The 18476-nt window shown below is 37.6% G+C and overlaps 1 protein-coding gene across 3 annotated transcripts in view; it reads right to left on the reverse strand.

Moving 5' to 3' along the window:
- KATNIP (katanin interacting protein) overlaps nt 1–18476 on the reverse strand; it is a 64996-nt gene that overhangs the window by 32477 nt on the left and 14043 nt on the right. For 2 of the 3 annotated variants that reach the window (XM_052772944.1, XM_052772943.1), the window contains exons 7-13: nt 17882–18031; nt 15624–15787; nt 13432–13544; nt 12872–12986; nt 12247–12453; nt 7928–8068; nt 1726–2590 (exon numbers count right to left, since the gene is read on the reverse strand). In XM_052772944.1, the coding sequence (XP_052628904.1) occupies nt 1726–2590; nt 7928–8068; nt 12247–12453; nt 12872–12986; nt 13432–13544; nt 15624–15787; nt 17882–18031 (1755 nt within the window). The remainder of the gene's footprint in view (nt 1–1725; nt 2591–7927; nt 8069–12246; nt 12454–12871; nt 12987–13431; nt 13545–15623; nt 15788–17881; nt 18032–18476) is intronic. The other variant, XM_052772945.1, reaches the window with a different exon arrangement.

The following is an 18476-nucleotide window of genomic DNA, read 5'->3' on the forward strand; positions in this document are numbered from 1 at the left end:
CAAAAGCTGCTAGATGGCATGCAGTTTTCCCAGGGACAAACACATATTGGGAGTTTTAAGCACCAGATGACAAAACCTGCTCTGAGCAAAATTAGAGGACATTATAATTAGAATCATGATAACCCTCATCTCATAGTTTACATTAAAACTCCTGAATTGTTACCATTTTTACACCTGACCAGAAATTACTAAGGTGGGATTTATTTACAGTTTCCATAATGTTCACAAGTTCTAAATCTAACAGAGATACTGTAAAATGTGTGAAACAGCAAACGGGCTGCAGTGAGTGGGTAGGTGAAAGGAAGATGGCAGTTGTTTCAACCACTTCCATACTTTTTTCTTCTTTGAGGTATAATTTCAGATATACTTATAAAGTTGCTGTTTTGTCCACAGAGGGGCAGAGAACAAAAAATTCAGACATTCTAAGTTTAGAAAGAACCATTTTCCTCACCTTTGTCTGAAAAATTCATGCAGTAACTGCTGTAAAATTTGAACTAGTATTTCTGCGTTTAGGCACATTTCCTGTCCCTTATGACCACAACTTTAATGTAAACACCCAAATATAATATAGAGCAAGCTACACTTTCATGTAAATTGTTCTGATTCTAAATCACTCCCAAAATTTCAATTTGTATTTTTGTAACCTCTTCTTCCAATTCTCCAGGCCTTGTTGTCCTTGTTCTGCCAGACACTCTTCATTTGAGACAAGTTATTGAATGCTTAAGAATTACAGAATGCCAAAGAAGGAGTATGAAGGGTCCAAAAAAAGGAGTCAGAGTAACACATGGCTAGAAACTGAAAAGGGGAGATTAAAGATATACTCTGAGCAATGGAAATCCAAAAAAGTTGGTTAAAAGCGAGACAAAGTAGACCTTGTAGGTAAGAAATTCTATTCTTGTGTTATTTACAGTTGTTAAGCACAAAAATACTACCCCATGCCCAGAAAATTTCTTAGCCATAGATTGCCGGAGGTTGGGTGAGAGCAGGAACTTCAGAACTTGCCCAATTCTGATGCTCCTCCCTGAGGACACACTGCTGGCTACTGCCAGAGGCAGAACACAACTACACAAATCTAGATCCTCCAGCTCCAACAGGATCCAGGTGAACTAAAAAAAGGTTTGGAGAAGGATGACAAGGATAATCAAAAACATGGAGCAGGTAACAGCTCAATTTACTAGAAAACTCTTCATAAATAAGCAGAGATGTCTGAAGGAAAGATGTTTGGAAGAGGTATTAACATCATGAGCAGAGAAGGGAAAATAAGGACAGTTTTCCATTCGCTATGAATAAACATATTCAGCATATATTCTCACTGAGAAAGATACAAACTTACTACACAGATAAACTGTAAATTTACTCACTACCTTGAGGTCACACTCTTCTTTATCTTTTTGCAGATTGTCTGCAGGACTGTCAATTTTTAGAATATAATTTACTGAAATTTAGTCTTCAATCTTCTCCAAATAAATTTAAAAACACTAATTCAGAATGTAAATTTTTCAGAAAAAGAGCATTTCACATCAGGTGTAGGATAAGGAGAGAGACTCTGAGCATTGTCATAGTATGAATGAGAAAAACTGAATACTGCAAGTAGCAAAACTAAAATCCCCCTGTCTATACTACCAGGAATCTTGAGAAGTCCCTCCCCACCTAAATGATTCTGTGCTTCTGCAAAATGGAGAACCTGTCAGCACTTACACTAAGGTTGCTACTGTGAGCATTTACCTTTGAGAGCGGAATCACCTTCTCCAAGATTTACAGTGTTTAATCCCACCTTTTTTACACATCTGACACTTCTCCTTCCACTTGTAGGGTACTGTAGGCTGCAGCAATTTTTGTTAGAAAGTTGCTCCGAAATGTCCAAGCCCACATCACCATCCTTTCTGGTTAGCATTTGTGATCTCTCATCTCCATTTGCATTTCTACTACTTCTCTGACATTTGACATCCTCATTAGTCAGATCTGAAAAGTTTTTCATGATTCCATCTGACTGTGTTTGAAATCTCAAGCCTAAACAATGTTCTGTAGCAAGCCAGGGAGGTTTCTGCTTACTGTAAGTGACTTGATTATTCTCTGTTACTTGGGAAGATGACTGTAACCAAGAAGGAATTGCACCTGTAGAATCAGACAATTTTCTTCCTGTTAGCTTTTCCATTTGCTCACTCAAAGAAAGTTCATCATCACATTGAACATGCTCCATAACTGCCTGTACTGTTACATTATCTTTGGCATCTTTTATACAAACTTGAGATGGTACCACTTTTAGATTATCCTCCAACTCAGACAAATTTTTCTTTGTAAAGCTGATTGAGTTCATCTTATGCTGAAGAAGATTTTCTTCTGGCAGAGAAGTATTGTTTGACTGTAAGCATTTAAAATGTAGGTCTGCTTTCTTCTCTGTGACTGCAGGTGCATCTACTGCTTTTGTTTCATTTGAAGAATATGCAGAGATATCTTGCTTGTGATCTGTAAGGTCAATTGTAGTGCTATAGTCAGTGAGGAGATCTCCAGAGGCTCTCTCTAATTCGCCATCAAATACAAGGTTCTCATTAACATATAACTTCACCTTCTTTGCTCCAACATCAAGGTCCTAGAAAAATGAAAGTATGAAGATTTCAGTTAAGCTATTCAAGCATTAGGTATCACTGTCCTGGAACTCTGACATCTGAACACTTAATCAATAAGCAGATGAAAACGATTAAAACCCTGTATCAGTAACATGCTTTTGACTACTTGTCATGGTTTAACCCCAGCCAGCAACTAAGCACCACACAGCCACTCACTCACTCTTCCCCAGTGGGATGGGGGAGAGAATCAGAAGGGTAAAAGTGAGGTAAAGCAAAAGCCGCACATGCAAGCAAAGCAAACCAAGGAATTCATTCCCCACTTCCCATGGGCAGGCAGGTGTTCAGCCATCTCCAGGAAAGCAGGGCTCCATCACGCCTAACAGTGACTTGGGAAGACAAACACCATCACTCCGAACATCCCCCCCCTTCCTTCTTCTTCCCCCAGCTTTAGATGCTGAGCATGACGTCATATGGTCTTGAATATCCCTTGGGTCAGTTGGGGTCAGCTGTCCCAGCTGTGTCCCCTCCCAACTTGTTGTGCCCCCCCAGCCTACTCGCTGGTGGGGTGGGGTGAGAAGCAGAAAAGGCCTCGACTCTGTGTGAGCCCTGCTCAGCAGTAATGGAAACATCTCTGTGTTATCAATGCTGTTTTCAGCACAAATCCAAACCATAGCCCCCTACCAGCTACTATGAAGAAAATTAACTCTATCCCAGCCAAAACCAGCACACTACTTCTTAATCAAAAGCTCAAACAACTGAAAAATACTGTGGAATATTTAAGATTTTATTTAAAAGGACCAAAAACCTTGCTAGGCACTACTATGAACCACTTTGGCTGACAAGGCTTAAATATTTAGAAAAGCTTGAGCAAAGAAGCCTAGATTGAGTATAATTATATTTGATCAAGATATAAATTCCAGAGGCACATTTTGCTTCAGCATGTTTACGATTCACCACTTTCACAACATGTTGCACAGCAAACAACCACCCTGATCAAAGCCATTAGAGTTATAAAGAGTTATAGAAATACAGGGCTGGAAAGGACATAAAAAAAAAAAACCACCTGGTCCATCTCTTTCCACTGAAGAAAGTAAAATAACCTATACCATTGTGAAGAAATCTGGTTTTAACAGTTTTCAAATAATCTGCCTTGATAGCCTATTCCAACACTTAACTAGCCTTTTAAATAGAAGGCCTTTATGCCAGACACAACTCTGCCACTCACAACCTTATTTCTATGTTCTTCTTTTCTGTGGCACCCACTAAAACCTGATTTTTTCATTCCATTGAAGTTGGAACTAGTGTTCTTTCTATTTTCTTTATCATTTCCATTTAACCTTTTCTCCCTCTTGACAAAAATACTGGTATCTTCAAAGAAAATACAGAAGATGAGACAAAATCCATCTCTTTTCTGCCCTCTAAATTCCAGTAACGTGTCCATCACATGGAGTCTTTAAAGACTCTCTGTTCTTTCCTTATTTCCATGGAAACTGAGCAGCTTTTCATGAAAGTAAGAAGTTTCAGTTTCATCCCTCTTGCTCATCTCCTGGATGTCAGTTCTCCTTGAATACTGATTTAAATTTTCATCTGCTCCCAGCCTCAACCAGTTACTCCTTTCACCTTCAAGTACAAGTATCTCCAGTTCTTCACTCCTGCATGCACTCTTTACAGCTTACAAGTCTTTATAACTTCCCTTCTACTGCTTTTCAAATAATAACATGTATGAGGCAAAAAATGTAATATGGACTTACACAGGAGGAAAAACAGAAGATGCAGGCATAACAAGAAAGCTACAGTTGGGGGGGGGAGTACGTGTAGGAATGCAAGACACATTCCTGATACATTCCTGATAGAAAACGATAACCTTCACTAACTTCTCAGAGAACAGCTGTAAACCCAGTTTAATTGGCCATTATGTCATGGCTGCCTGTGTTACTCCTAGAGTATCATAAAGCGCTATATGTCTGTACTGATGCATTTGGCAATAAAACATGATATTTTTTCCCCTTGAACAAGGACACTGCTAAATTAATCTAATTGGGGATCAAAACACTTTAATAATTATATATATTAAAAACTAACTACATGGCTTTGCCTGAAATTATGATGGAGAAGAGAAAGACTATCAGGATGCTCCAGTAGTGTTATTTTCTGAATCTCTGTATGTCTGGACTGCTAATGTCCTCCTTTAATGCTAGAGATATTGGATAGTCACAGTTGAACTTGGGATAACTGCAACATTTCTATAGAATATCCTGGCCTCTACTGCTGTTAGTTCTGTACTTTGACCTGGGAACAGATATAAACTGCATGGAACCACAGAAACACACACATGTATATTTTGAAAAGTATTTGTCAATTTCATCTTTTTAAATTAAAATCAGCAACCTCTTAAGAACAAGATGTTTTGAAATGAATCCCACTCCACCCACCAGTACTGGAGGAGGACAGGTAGACAGAGAAAACATTACAAAATGAGATGGTAGAGCTTATTCTCCCTGAATGAGGGACAGTCAAGCACAGAAAAGGGCCAGTCACATCAAAATTACTATTCCAGTCAGCAGGAAATTACCTCCCATTCTCTGATGTTTTGGAATCTCTGGGATAGGTATTGTAGGAAGCAAAAGAGGTGTCTGGACTGTATCAAGATGAATCTGTAGCCAAAGCTACAGACATTTCTAGGACAATAGAGACAGGCTGAACTGGGGCATGCATTAATAACAGCTGATAGCTCAGAATAACCATCTATTCATGAAGAACCAGTAAAAGAGCTAATGAAAATCTCTTGCACCAAAATTCTAAGCAAACTGAGGCTCAGGGAGGAAAAATATGAACAGATCTCGGGGACACCAAGAACAAACATATGCAGGCACATGACTAAGAACTGCTCTTTTTCATTCCCTCCCACCCCTCTTCTGAGCTTCCAGTTGCTTAGTGATCAGATGTGGTGGGAAAGATTGACAGAATGGTTAGCTTCCCTAGCACCACTGCTTAACTCTCCTTGAGCATGAGGAGGTTGGAGAAATCCCTTCCTCCTGAGTAATTCCATCAAGAAGTCACCCTGTAAACAAACAATACTTCATCAAAGGCAGGGTTTTTTTCTCCCAGAAGAGTAATTAGAATGACACAATGTCTCAGGACAAGCAAGTAGGTATGATCAACGTCAGAGAGAAAAAAAATGAAAGATTTTGTGAAAATAGTTCTACAGTTTCTCTTGATGTTCCTTCCCAGCTTGCACTTTCAGCCCTCACAGAGTGCCTCCTGGGATAGTGCCTTGCAATGAAGCAACAAGGATGGCATTTCTGGCCATTTCAGTGATATTTGTGCACAAAGGACAAAGCTTAAAACCAGAGGCACTTTTCTGCGAATTATACCTGGAGAGAGGACTTGAAGTTGCCTCTGCCTGACTTCTCACAGAAGTGTGAAAAAGAAAGAACAATAGAAAAGAAGTCAAGAACTAGAAGATAAAAGTTCTTCTATAAACCTAACTCTGCTGGAACAAAGCTGCTGGATCCTTACAGGCAATGCACCCTAGTAGTAGTCCAGCACTGAAAAAAATCTCCAACTCAAGAGAATGGACATGAATATACACACAGGAGAAACATGCATATAGGCAATTGCTTGAAGAAGAAAATGATCCAATTGGAGAGCAACTAAGACATTCATGCATTTAAGTATTAATTCCATTCACAGATTTGTGAAGACATACAACAGACATTATATTGGATCTTATGAAAAGAGTTTTAATAGCATCAAGTAACGATGCAATTTCAAGGCTGTAGTAAGTATTTATGAAATGTCTGAATATTTCAACCTTGAAAAGAACTGGCTGGCCTTACTTACACTTGATCTCTTCTTGCAGACTAAAAATGACCTCCTTTTTCGCAGACCTCATCTGAAGTAAATAAAGTCAAGAGGAAGCATTCTCTGGGACTTTCCTTGTAATTCAGTGAATCAAGGAAACTATGACAATGATGTAATCTGACTTTTACAGCTTCCTTCAGACATATTTTTTCTACTTCCAGACTCAAGTTCTAAAACTCAAATATGCAACAGTACTGGTCTGAATTAATTTTTGCCTATTTTTTTTTTAAGAAGTACTTGGGCACCTCTCACATGGTTTTCAAGGGAAAGAAGGAAGTTAGAATGATTACCAAAAAACCCCACAGGAGTCTGGCTCTGGATTTACATTAGCAGGAAGAAAATTGTTAGCTAATTATATTTTTGGGTTTTATACTTCTCAGACAAAACTTCTGCATGACAAATTACAGAATTAGGCAGAACTGCTTTGTATTATTCTTTCATCTTAAGGCTAATAAGACATTTCTTTAGTCAGTGTAGACTTCTACACTGCCACCAAAATCCATGGGATTATACTCCTAATGGATTTTACAGCTTGCCTCATAGCAGTTTATTATAAAACAGTGTCTTGAAACACGGAAATACATTTATGTGTATTTCCTGCATTAGATTCAATAGGTTTGGTAACAAATCATACTACTACCTCCAAAAAACAGCAGTCCCTTTCGCACTCTCTAATGATGATAGAACATTCTGTAGCCCACATTTTAATAGAAAAAGCTATTAAAATTCCAGAAAATAAATATAAATCATGTTATAGTAAATTTGTTTAAGCTGTCCCTTCCATGACCACTTCCATATGTATAAATTACCACATGTGCTTATATAAGAACATGGATGACAGCAAAACCAGAGGGATAAAGCCTCTTATTTATAATCCAGGACAGCAAATCCTCTTTAATCCAGTACCTGGGATTTTTTTCTTAACATTGCAGTGTACAAACAAGAATAATTTTCACGGTGACATTCAAACACACAAACAAGAGACCATCTGCCATGAGATGTCTCTCTTGTAATACTAGATTGCTTGTTTTATTATCAACACACAGTTAGTACACTTTTTAACTAAAGTGACAAAACTGAGATCGAGCAACAGTCAACCTATTTATACTTATATACATGAGAAAACACATATTTTAAAACATATTTATTTATATTGTGATAAAACAACTGAAAGTCCTGAACATTAAGATGCACTTACCTTTGTATCTTTATTTCTCACCACACTAAAGGATTAAGTGACGAATATGCAAGCCTTTTATTAGGTCTTTAGAGACCTTTAATAGCTTTGAAAGAAAATGCATTAACACTTACATTGCTACCACTTACAATTAAGACAAAAGCAAATTTCGCAGTAGACATGGACCGTCCCTAGCTCCCTATTTTATTAGAGAAAATGCTATCTACTTTTATTTCATACTTTCAGAAAGAAGATCGAACTGAGTTTCCCTAGGCAAGGTAGAGCATACATACAGAGGAGTTGAGAAAAGACTACTTACACTGGGAGTTGTTGTGTTGTAATTCCAAATCTTGATCTTGGATATACCAAAGTCATGTGACCGGGTAGGATTGCGGATAACAAAGTAAAGTTGGACAGGTGGATAGAAAGGGCACATCCAAAGGAAGCTTTCCTTCGTGATCTAAAAAACACATACAAGCAGACTGTCACTAATACTCTTTCTCCTAAAGCAGGATATTTTAATTTACTCACCACCCCACAGAAGAATATACATCGATTAGAAAAGTAACTGTTTAATAAAATCTGCTATGTTAGGAGCAAAACCTTAACCTCATTTCCAAACAGCAAATCCAACTCTCCTGCCTGTAAGACACCTCACAACAACCTAACAATTAGATAAAGGTCAGCTGCTTGCTGTCCCAGTAAGACATCTGCATGCTCACAAACGACAGGCAGTCTGCCATGCTTTGTAACTGCAGGGTCAGAGCAAGCCCAGTTTATTTTAATCAAATTAATCAGCTTTGCAGGCACTAGAGGGGATCACTGAGCACAATGGACACTGCATAATCATTTTATGATTTCTTAAAGTTCTTACACTTCTGTTTTGCTCTCTAAAGAGGAGAATCTTATAGAATTTTATTTCACTACCTCTATTTTAATCAGACTTTGCAGACAACTAATTTCACTTACAGATCTATTCCTCAGAGCTATATATAGGACTTTACCCTTGAAATTTTCTAAGATATCACAGAAACCCCCAACATTAATTTTACAGACAACTGACAATCAAGACATTTTAAAGTACCAAAGAATGCCTAATTCTGGACATTGTTCAGAACTGCTACCTCTACATGTTCAGAAATGGAGGAAAAGGATGTGTGGCAGCTCAGAAAGAAGCAAGGAGTAAAGAGTGTCAGAATCAAAATGTTGAATATTAATATACTTGATGTTGAATGTTACCTAAAAACCCAGAGATGAACGAGGACACAAAGTAAATATACAGGCAGCCAACATTTCAGTGATCTGAGATTCGCAGATAAATTAGCTCCCTTTCTATTTTCAAGGATACACAGTACATATAGTCACACAGTAGGTACACAAAGTCAGTATTTTTCCATATCCTTGCACTTTGAAGTGAGGCTTTCAGTTTTTCCTGAAGGTAGTAACTACAAAACTTTCCTATTGAGTACTTCAGATGTGTGCCTAATGATGGTAAGGACAGAGCTCTGCCAGTCTGTTCAAAGATATCATGAACAGGTCCACTTCTCAGAGTGCTCATCTTCGTATTCCAAGCTCTGATGGTTCACAATGCCTCTGCCCCAGAGGCCTCTCAAAAAGCTTTGGGAGACTGTTGTTGCTTTGAATGTCAGTTTGGGGCATAAAAAGCCATAAGAGCACCAGACAGGTTTAATCCTTTCTATATAGAAAAAGGAAAGAAGCCTCTTAACATCAAAGAAATGAAGGATAGCCCTCAAACCAGTGTGAGCCCAATTCCAGGATCAACTTCAAAGCTAGATCACATTACTGAAGTTGTACTATGAACAAGAATGATTAAAAAAAAATCATTTCCCAACAGCAGACATCATCTGATGAGCAATCCATCTCCAGTCCTCTCAGGTCAGGACCTGATGCCCTAGAAATCTATAGGTTCTGGTGCGTACTGAGATACTGCCAGAGGTGCCTTCACAGGAGGGCACCAGATTCAGCAGCAAAATGGACTCTGGAGAGACTTGTTCCTGCTTCTCACTAGTTTCTCTGTAAACTTGCACATGATCTTCCAAACAATAGAAGGCATATCAGAGCCAGGCCAAGTATTGGGGCTTGAGTGAGAGGCAACTGTAAAGATCATTTTGTTTATCAGTGGAAGTAACCGCTTAGGACAGGATACACAAACTCACAGGTGTTACAGTCTCCATCAGCATGTCAAAGATCTGACACCAGAAGTTGGAAGGCATCTTGATGAATCCATGCCAAAACTCATGAGACGGTGGAGGACTCTCATGTTTTATCACTAGGAGTGATGGTGATGTCTTTGCCTTTACAAGATGTACTTGAGTCTGGAGTTACTGTCTTTGCAACTAGCACTGAAAAATCTAGCCCAAAAGTTCTTTGAACCATCAGGGTGAACCGGTATGTCAGGAGTAGGAATTACATTTGAACTGGATCAAGGAAAAAAAGTGAGAGTGGGAACCTTTGGTCTTAAATCTTGTGGGAGACTGGCCTGAGACACTGCTTTATGTGGGCACTGAAGGTATACCTGATGGAGGGTAAAGGAAGGCTGAAGCACTGTGATGAGGAATGATGTGGGTCTGAGGGTTCACCGTTGTGAAGAAATACCTTTGTTAGATATTTCTAGAATTACAGTTACCTGTCCTTGTTATTCTGAGGTTTAAAAGATCGATATATGCATATAAGAATCAAAAAGGTTTACAGAAAACAATTTCAATGAAATGCCTAATCTACGTCTTATTAAGCATTATATCCCATCAGGCACTATTTCCTTAGTTGAGAGCACCTGATGTTCTGCCAGGCATGTTTCTCTTTTACAGCATATCACGAAGTATAAGGGAGGAGGCAATTTAAGTGTTCTTAAAAGTCTGCAAGGGTAATAAATAAACTAATAAATAAATAAAAACCCTGATCTTCAATAAGACTATGCCTATTCTCAAAGACAAATGTACACCTAAATGATCAAAGATGGAAGTGTTTTAACCATGGTAAAGTGAGTTTTCCACAAAGTAAGTTTTCATGTTACGTTTTCATTCTGTTGAAAATATTAGTTGCTTGGAGATTCATTAATTTGTTGCTTTTTCTTATGCACCCAAAAGCTTTCTGTATGATCTGAAATGTACACAAACTGGAAATGCTGCTTTGACTTCTGAAGGAGTCTGCAGTTCAGTTATCACATATCCACATTCTAAGACCATATTCCCTGTCCAGATTGCCTTTTCTCTGATGCAATACCTTTCCAGCTTCAAGAGAGGAGATTACAGTGTCACAAATCAAAGGAACATATTAATCAATGAAATATAAAACCTCATTACTTAAGAATAATGGGATATATAAATATATGAGAAATGCTGAGAATAACAGGTTTATAATGGCTTAATGAATATATTACTACATAATTTATAATAATCTAGAAATAATTTATAATTATCTAGAAAGTCTGAGAGTCACTACTACTACTACTCCTACTGAGTGTCATCTGCCAGAGAGCACAGCCTATAAAGGAGAATGGGTATTTATGACACCCAAACTACAGTTTTCAAGAGAGTGTAAGAAAGATGTTTCAAGTAAAAATATTTGTCTGGAAATAATACTCCATACTGAGTTTCAACTAAATTTCAAAATACTGCATATTTGCCCACTTTCTATTCTCATTCACCCTGCTAACTGAAAAGTAACTCTAGCATGAAATGAGTTACAATTTATATTTTTTAATAGACTAAGTCATTTAGTAGCCTCATCCACTAAAATCATACTAATTTTTACTAGAATTCTAGCTCTAAAGGCCCATGGAGACAAAGGACACACAGTGAATGTGCAGCACAAATGAAATTATGGCTATATGAAGGGCTATGGACATTTGCTAAGCTCTTCAGCAGCATCAGAATTTCATACCAGTTATTGTCTTTTGTCCATATTCTTTAGTATGTAAGCACCTTATGTCTCCTTATCTTACTATCTCACACAAGAGCCATGAAATACTTTTACCATGCCACACGTTCTTCTTAATCTCTTGTTCGAAACTACCTACCTACGCATTCTTATTCTTCCATGATTCTTCCCTAGATAAAAGAATAACAAGGGGACAGGAAAAAATAAGCATGTTTCCTTCTTAAGTTTACCTAAATTAATATTAAACATCTGGAAGAAGTTAGCAGTGAAGCTCCTATACCTTCAGATCACAAGAATTACTTAAGTTTATCACCAGACATATGTAAAAATTTGAAATTCCCTGTCCTTAGAGTTTTGTGATGTCATTCTACAGATACTATGATTACACTACAATACTTTAAAAACTGAATGTGTTCTTTCATCCAAGACAATACCACAGAGTTGACATACAAGTAGGCAGAGTTATAGCTGCCTCCTTCCAGTTACTTGGTTAAGCAAGTCAGGCAAATTAATCAAATTCTGCTCTAAAGCAAAATTATAACTGAATACCAACATCTTGGACAGAAAAGCTGGATTTGTCAGTAATAAGCAATATTTGTATTTTTTTAAATTATCAGATAGTTGTTATGCTAGTAAGGTTCCAAATGCAATCACGTTTTTAAACAAAAAACCTAGTGACAGAATATTAAAGAAATATTATAATGAGAAATTTTCACATCCAGGACTAAGCTGTCTTACATTTAAGTTCTTATTGACCAAGCAGCACAAATCCCCTGGGTTGTCAGCATTTCGAATGTCCACATCATGAGAAGACACAATTATCTTTTCGTTGTACAAATCAAAGAATTCCACCTCACTCAGGCCCACATTTACTGGATTTCCCCAGTTAGAAAGAAGTTCCATAGTCACATAAATGGCATCATGTACTTCCATACTGGTTGTCACCTGGATCGAAATGAAATATGGTATAAACATAAGTGACAAAACAATACAATGTGGAACACTGTTAAGACTGCAGTACTGATGAGTCAGAAGCAAAAAGCTTGCAAACTCAAGGCTATCTGGATGACATTCAATCATTCTGGGTTCCACCAATTCTGCCCCACATCAACTAGTAAACCTATGGCAGGGTAAGAGAAGAGATCACCCTCTTACAAAGCCTAAAGAGAAAACAGGTCTCTGTTCTTTGTCTGATTCCTTTGTCATTCTGATGAACAAAGGAACAGTGATAAATTCTCTTCTCTTACCCTGCCATAGTTTTATTAGTTGATGTGGGGCAGAATTGGTGGAATACAGATCATTCAATATACTTTTATTTCAGTAATACTGGGAAGCATCAGTTCTGGTGCATATGTACACAGACCTTCTCTCTCAACATGGAACCTACTTCAGGTTTGTCATCAGACAGGGATATCTCATTATCACAGGCAGAAGGGCTCTCAGGCTCTGGAAGGACTTTCAGAAGTTTCTTCTGTTGTCTGAAACATACATATTCTTTTATGTGTTACTTCCTCATAATTCTTGTATTTTTAAGAAATAGTTTAGTTGGTACAAAGGGGAAGAGATGATAGGATGAACCCACACACCCCATGGAAGAATCCCATGTACCCCTACACTGAATGACAACTGTTGCAGCATCCCACCTTTGGTTAAAAGACTGGGCTCCAGTTCTCAGCTGGGTGTGAGGCAGTTTGCAAAAGTAATACATAGGTAACATAAAGACAAACAGAGGGAGATGTTGGCAGTTCCCTGATCTACAGAGACTAGGCCAAGGCTGCAACCTTCTCCTTGATTTGCTACTACTTGCATGATGTCTCAGGTATCTAAAGATTATCAGGTGTAGTGGTACTACACTACACCTGGTGGTATACTGAAAAATATCTCTTCAAAAAAGGAAGCTAGCCTTAAAGGAAATATATATACCTGCTTCCAGAAGGACAAATTCTCTCAACACCTTTTGTGACTGTAGTCCTTGTCTGGCTTTCTTCTGGAGATTCAGCCATTCCAGAAACAACAGATGAAACAGAAAATTTCTTCTAAGTAAGAAAAAGATTAATATGTTTCATTCACATTGCTCTCCATGTACCAATGAGTATCAGTCTGCATCTCTGGAATAAGTAAGAGTTTGGGCCCAGCTCTGGTCTCAGCTCACCTCAGCTAACCTGTAACTCTATACTGAGTTAAAGCACATCTAACAGAATTGGTCTTGATTTGCAATGAAAAAGCTGAACTTGAAGCTTGATACTCTATGTAGAAGAAAAGTAATGTAAAAGCATTCTCTGATGACTATTAAAAATATATATATATATATGTCTGAAATCTCATTGTATACATTTGGTAGGACTCAGAGTTGGCCAAAGCTTTGGCAGAGGTCTGCCTAGACTTTCTCCTTCTCCAAAAAAGGATCATAAAGACTTTTAAATCCCCAAAAGCTCAGTTTTATTAGAATAAAATCTTGATTTATTTTTTTAAATATAGAACTATCAGTAGTGACTATCTAAGAGAAAACGGAGGAAAAGTCCTGCAGTTCCTACAATGCTATGGGCTCCTTCTCTGCCTGTACCCCACTTTGTAAGTATACCCTGCTCCCTTTGTTATTTTTCCTAAAAATTTGGGTAGCTTCTGTCACAAGACAGAATACTCAGCACAGTGAACAACCAGTCAGATGAGGAATGGCAGTCCTTCTGTTCTTAGGTCACTTCCATTTCTATTATTTTTGAAAAGTAAGAGAACTTTGAAATGCTTAGAAGTTAATTACTTTTTTAGAATTAAAAATTCTGCATTGTTATACATTTAAATATCAAAGGCCAAGTTCCAGAATCCCTTAATTGTGTAAGCAAAATTAAATTACTGCTGGAAGATCATTAGGTCAGCTTTAAGACTGAGAACTCACAGTGGGGTTTTGAAACTCCATCTCAAGTGTCAGGGTAAAATTACATCTATTTTAAGTATTATTTCATTATTTTTCATTTAAGCACAATATTAAAATTAGTCCTAAAGTTCGCAGGAAGACACATTATGTGAGAATTTTCAATGGAATTTGTTCTCTCAATCACTAAGCTATAAATATCTCAAAAACAAGAGGAATAAGATTGAAAAGTTGACCCAGATGGTGAAATCATATGCAAAGTACTTACCTATAGTAAAGGAACATTTTCACCTTTGCTCCTAACCAAAACTCCCCATCAACCTAATGTTGGCTCAGTGATGACAGCGGATATATATTCATCATAGCACCAACTCACAACATCAGGCAGCATCAGCTTAGGTTAGTCAGCTGTCTTGGAAGCTCTCAGAATTCAAATGAGTAACTCCAAGAACGTCTAGGCATATCTCTTTTCCTTCAAGAAAAATAAGCCTCCTAAACACCAAACTGGAAGCAGACTTTGAATCCATGAACACTGTCCAAAACAGATAGTTTTGTAAATTTCAGTTTATGCTCAAATTTCTGTATGTACTTTCTTTCTGTTAGGAGAACCCAATTATTGGCTATGCTCAAAGTTTAGCTAGGATTGTCAACACAAACCTCCTTATTCTTTAACTTAACAAGGAACAATGGTCTGATCTGAATCAGAAGGGAATGGATTTTTGTTGATTTCTTTGTTTATGAGTTTTTAATTGTTTTTAAACATGGTTGCTGGAGATAAGAGATGAACACATGTTGGTGCAGAAAACCCATACTAGCTCCTCACTAAGAGCTAGCAGTGTACGTGACAGCTCTGCTCCAAAAGGAGAGCATGTATTAACAGGGAACAGTGCCCATATTAATGAGTCCAGTAGGAAGGTAGGATTTATTAGTATGGAAATCACACATTATATTGCTTAAGAAGCTTCCAGAATGAAAATGGCTCAACTGGGCCTGCAGCTGTGCATTTGACTGTATCATGTGACTGGTCTATCAGTTGCTCAGTGATCCCCGAAATCAGGAGAGAGCTGTGGGATGCTATCCTGAGGAAAGAGATTAACAAAAACCACCGTATGGAAGAATAATACAAATTCAGTTACACTTACAAGGCATCACTATTCATTCATACACAATCTTAATGTATAAGACATTGTAATTCATGGGGATTTTGCTAGTTGATCAAACAGCCCTCTTCTGTATTTTGCCATACCTTTTGAGGGCTTGTGGAAACTGTCTGCCTTTGCAGGTCTCTCTGCAAGACTTCATTTTCAATTTGCATTGCTTTAACCACAGCTGAAACTGAGAGATCAGGATCTCTCTCACACACATTCTTTCGAGTTGCTGAAAGTGGTCTTTCTGGTCGACTTAATGGTCCTGCCACCAAAAGAAGGAAGGAATATTCATTTGTCTGGACATACAAGTATGGAACATTACAACAGCATATGTGTGAAACACCTGATTCAGTTACTGACAGAGGGCTTTGCTAGCAGTCTGTAACCATCCCAAGCAAGGCTGAATTGCTCCAGTTTGTTTTTATATTAAGATTCCGGGTCACATCTACTTTAGACAACAGCTGAAACAGTATCATAAGAGGAGGAAAACTGACAAATGAGAAACGTAGTTTTTATGCTTTAAGATTTTTTGTACTTGCTTTGTTCCAGTATTTAATGGAAATGCCTTGTAACAGTTCATTGAAAAATAAGTAGATATAATTTCAACACACCAGAATTTTTCAGTGTAACTGGGGTGCTCAGCTATTTTGGAGGAATCCCCAGAGTCTTCTAGCAAAAGAAGGGGAGTCAGGAATTGCTATTTGCAACGTAAAATAAATGACCTTATCATTTAAGTAGTTAGTCATCAAAATGATGCATCCCAGTCTTCCCAAACATCACAGAGAAATAGGAACGTCACAGCCTATAAACAGGCTTAAAAGAAAGGCAGTAAAATTTAACAATAGAGGATCTGAGATTGGACTAAAAAAGAAGCACGGTGGTTATATTCAAAAGAGAAGCACAGTGGCTATATTCAAGGACTTAAAAAGTCAAGGGAAGAAAAGAGACCGAAATTGTACAGACATTTAGATCAAGTGAAAATATCGAAGAACAGGCTGATATGCAAGAGTGCTCATAATGCTGCAGTAAGGTTTACTAAGCAGGAGAGTAAAATGGCAGTGGATGCTAGGAACATGAAGTCCACCTTAAAAAGACAGGAAGTTAAAACTGAACTGAGATTTGTGTGCAGTCACACTCTTTAAGCCCTATGCCATCTACATTCATAAAAACTTTCAACAAGCATTAGTCATCTCTGCAAATACAGGGACAGAATAAAATCCTTTTTATTTTTCTGTACTATACCATCCCCCTGAAGTGAAATTAATTTAAAGATTTAAAGTGATAGTTGGACAGAAACAGTTCTAACAAGCACTATTATAACCTGAGAAAATGCTACGCACATCTTTGGAAAGCGGTCAAAGCAAGCATCTGCTCAAACAGATGGTGGGTGAGGGTCTCAGAAGATACAAAGAGGATTTATTCTGAAGCCAAAAAGAATTAGCTTCTTTTCCTCAATTTGGTTTTCTGCCAATTAAGAAACTAATATTTTGACTTTTCAAAACTTTTAGCTTTATTGCTTTCTTGGGACATATCTGGATTTTGCTTTTTTGAAAAGGGTGTCTTAACCACAGAGTATGGTAAATCTGAAAACTTTATCTCAGACCTTTCAAAACTCAAGTTCATCAGACTCATTCAATTAAGGACTGTGCTGAAATAACATGATTTCAGCCCCTAGACTTGGGGTTTGTTTTGTTGTGTTTTTTTTTTAGCCCAGGTAAAGACCACACCTTAGCAGCAGATTTCTAGAATAAGCAGCAGTGCCTTCAAAATGGTGTTCTCCAGTCCAGGAAAAACATCTTTCAGTATGGTACTAGATACCAGCCTATCTACCCAGCACTGGAGACTGATCTGCAGCATTCATTGTGTAATTCAAGTACAGTCCCAAGCAGCAACAGAACTAGTTTTGCTGTGCTGTGGAAAACTATGCTTTTATTGCTATAAATGCATTGTGTTAAAATCTTCCACCAAAGTGCCAATTGCTGATTTTGAGAAGACACACTTCTGTTAATACCATAGGGAACAGATCTCCATGAGGAAGGTGGGAAACAGAGCAAGCCCAAGGACTGGAAGGGAGAGGAAAAAGTCTTATGCTGTGGAAGCAAAAAGAGAAGGAAGGTAGTAAAGATGTAACAGAAGACTAACATATACAGGCTCTGGACTTTCTCACAATTTTACTTAGTCAAAACACTCGAGGTGGTAAAAACAACAACAGAAAACCCCACCAAAAAAAAAAGAGGACAACAGCTAAGAAAAAAAATCACATAATGACAGATGTGTGCTGAAATTACATCTGAGCCAGAGGGGGGGAAAAGCATGAAAACTCTCCTTATTGACATTGTATATTCTTATTTCTTACTAGAACAAATTCTTTCATGTCTTTCCTGGTGCAAGAACTCAGCAGAGAGTGGCCGAGTGATTTTATTTTTTACCACAATTGGTCTGATAGGAATGTACATTTCAGCATTATCTTTTCTTTTTGCCGAGAGAACTCGTAGTGGCTTCACTTCTGCAAGATAATAAGGAAACAGAAATAATCAACTTCAGAGATATTTAGGAGAAGCCAGCCAGGGAAAACTTATTGGATCTTAACTGCTAAAATTTTGCCACTTTAATTATGCTGGCATAGTTAAAATGATAACCTCCATCCTTCCTACCTTTCATTGATACTGTTCTGTTGATGTAGAAGCACATATGTATGGCTCGCACTGACTTAGTGAAACGAAATAAAGTATATCATTATAAGGTACCAATATATCTCATCAGTACCAGATATTTATCTGCACTACACTTATTAACACAGTTATACCAAAATAAATTCTTAAAATACAGACTAAAATGTTGTCTTATTTACAAGTTTCAAAGAGGGAGAGGGTTGCCTAGCATAGTTCATAGGAGTACTTCTTCACTTTTTTATGTGAGAATTATTAATGCCTCCATTGTTTGCATCACAG

The sequence above is a fragment of the Harpia harpyja genome, chromosome 21 (assembly GCF_026419915.1).
Source record: "Harpia harpyja isolate bHarHar1 chromosome 21, bHarHar1 primary haplotype, whole genome shotgun sequence".
Lineage (NCBI taxonomy): Eukaryota > Metazoa > Chordata > Aves > Accipitriformes > Accipitridae > Harpia > Harpia harpyja.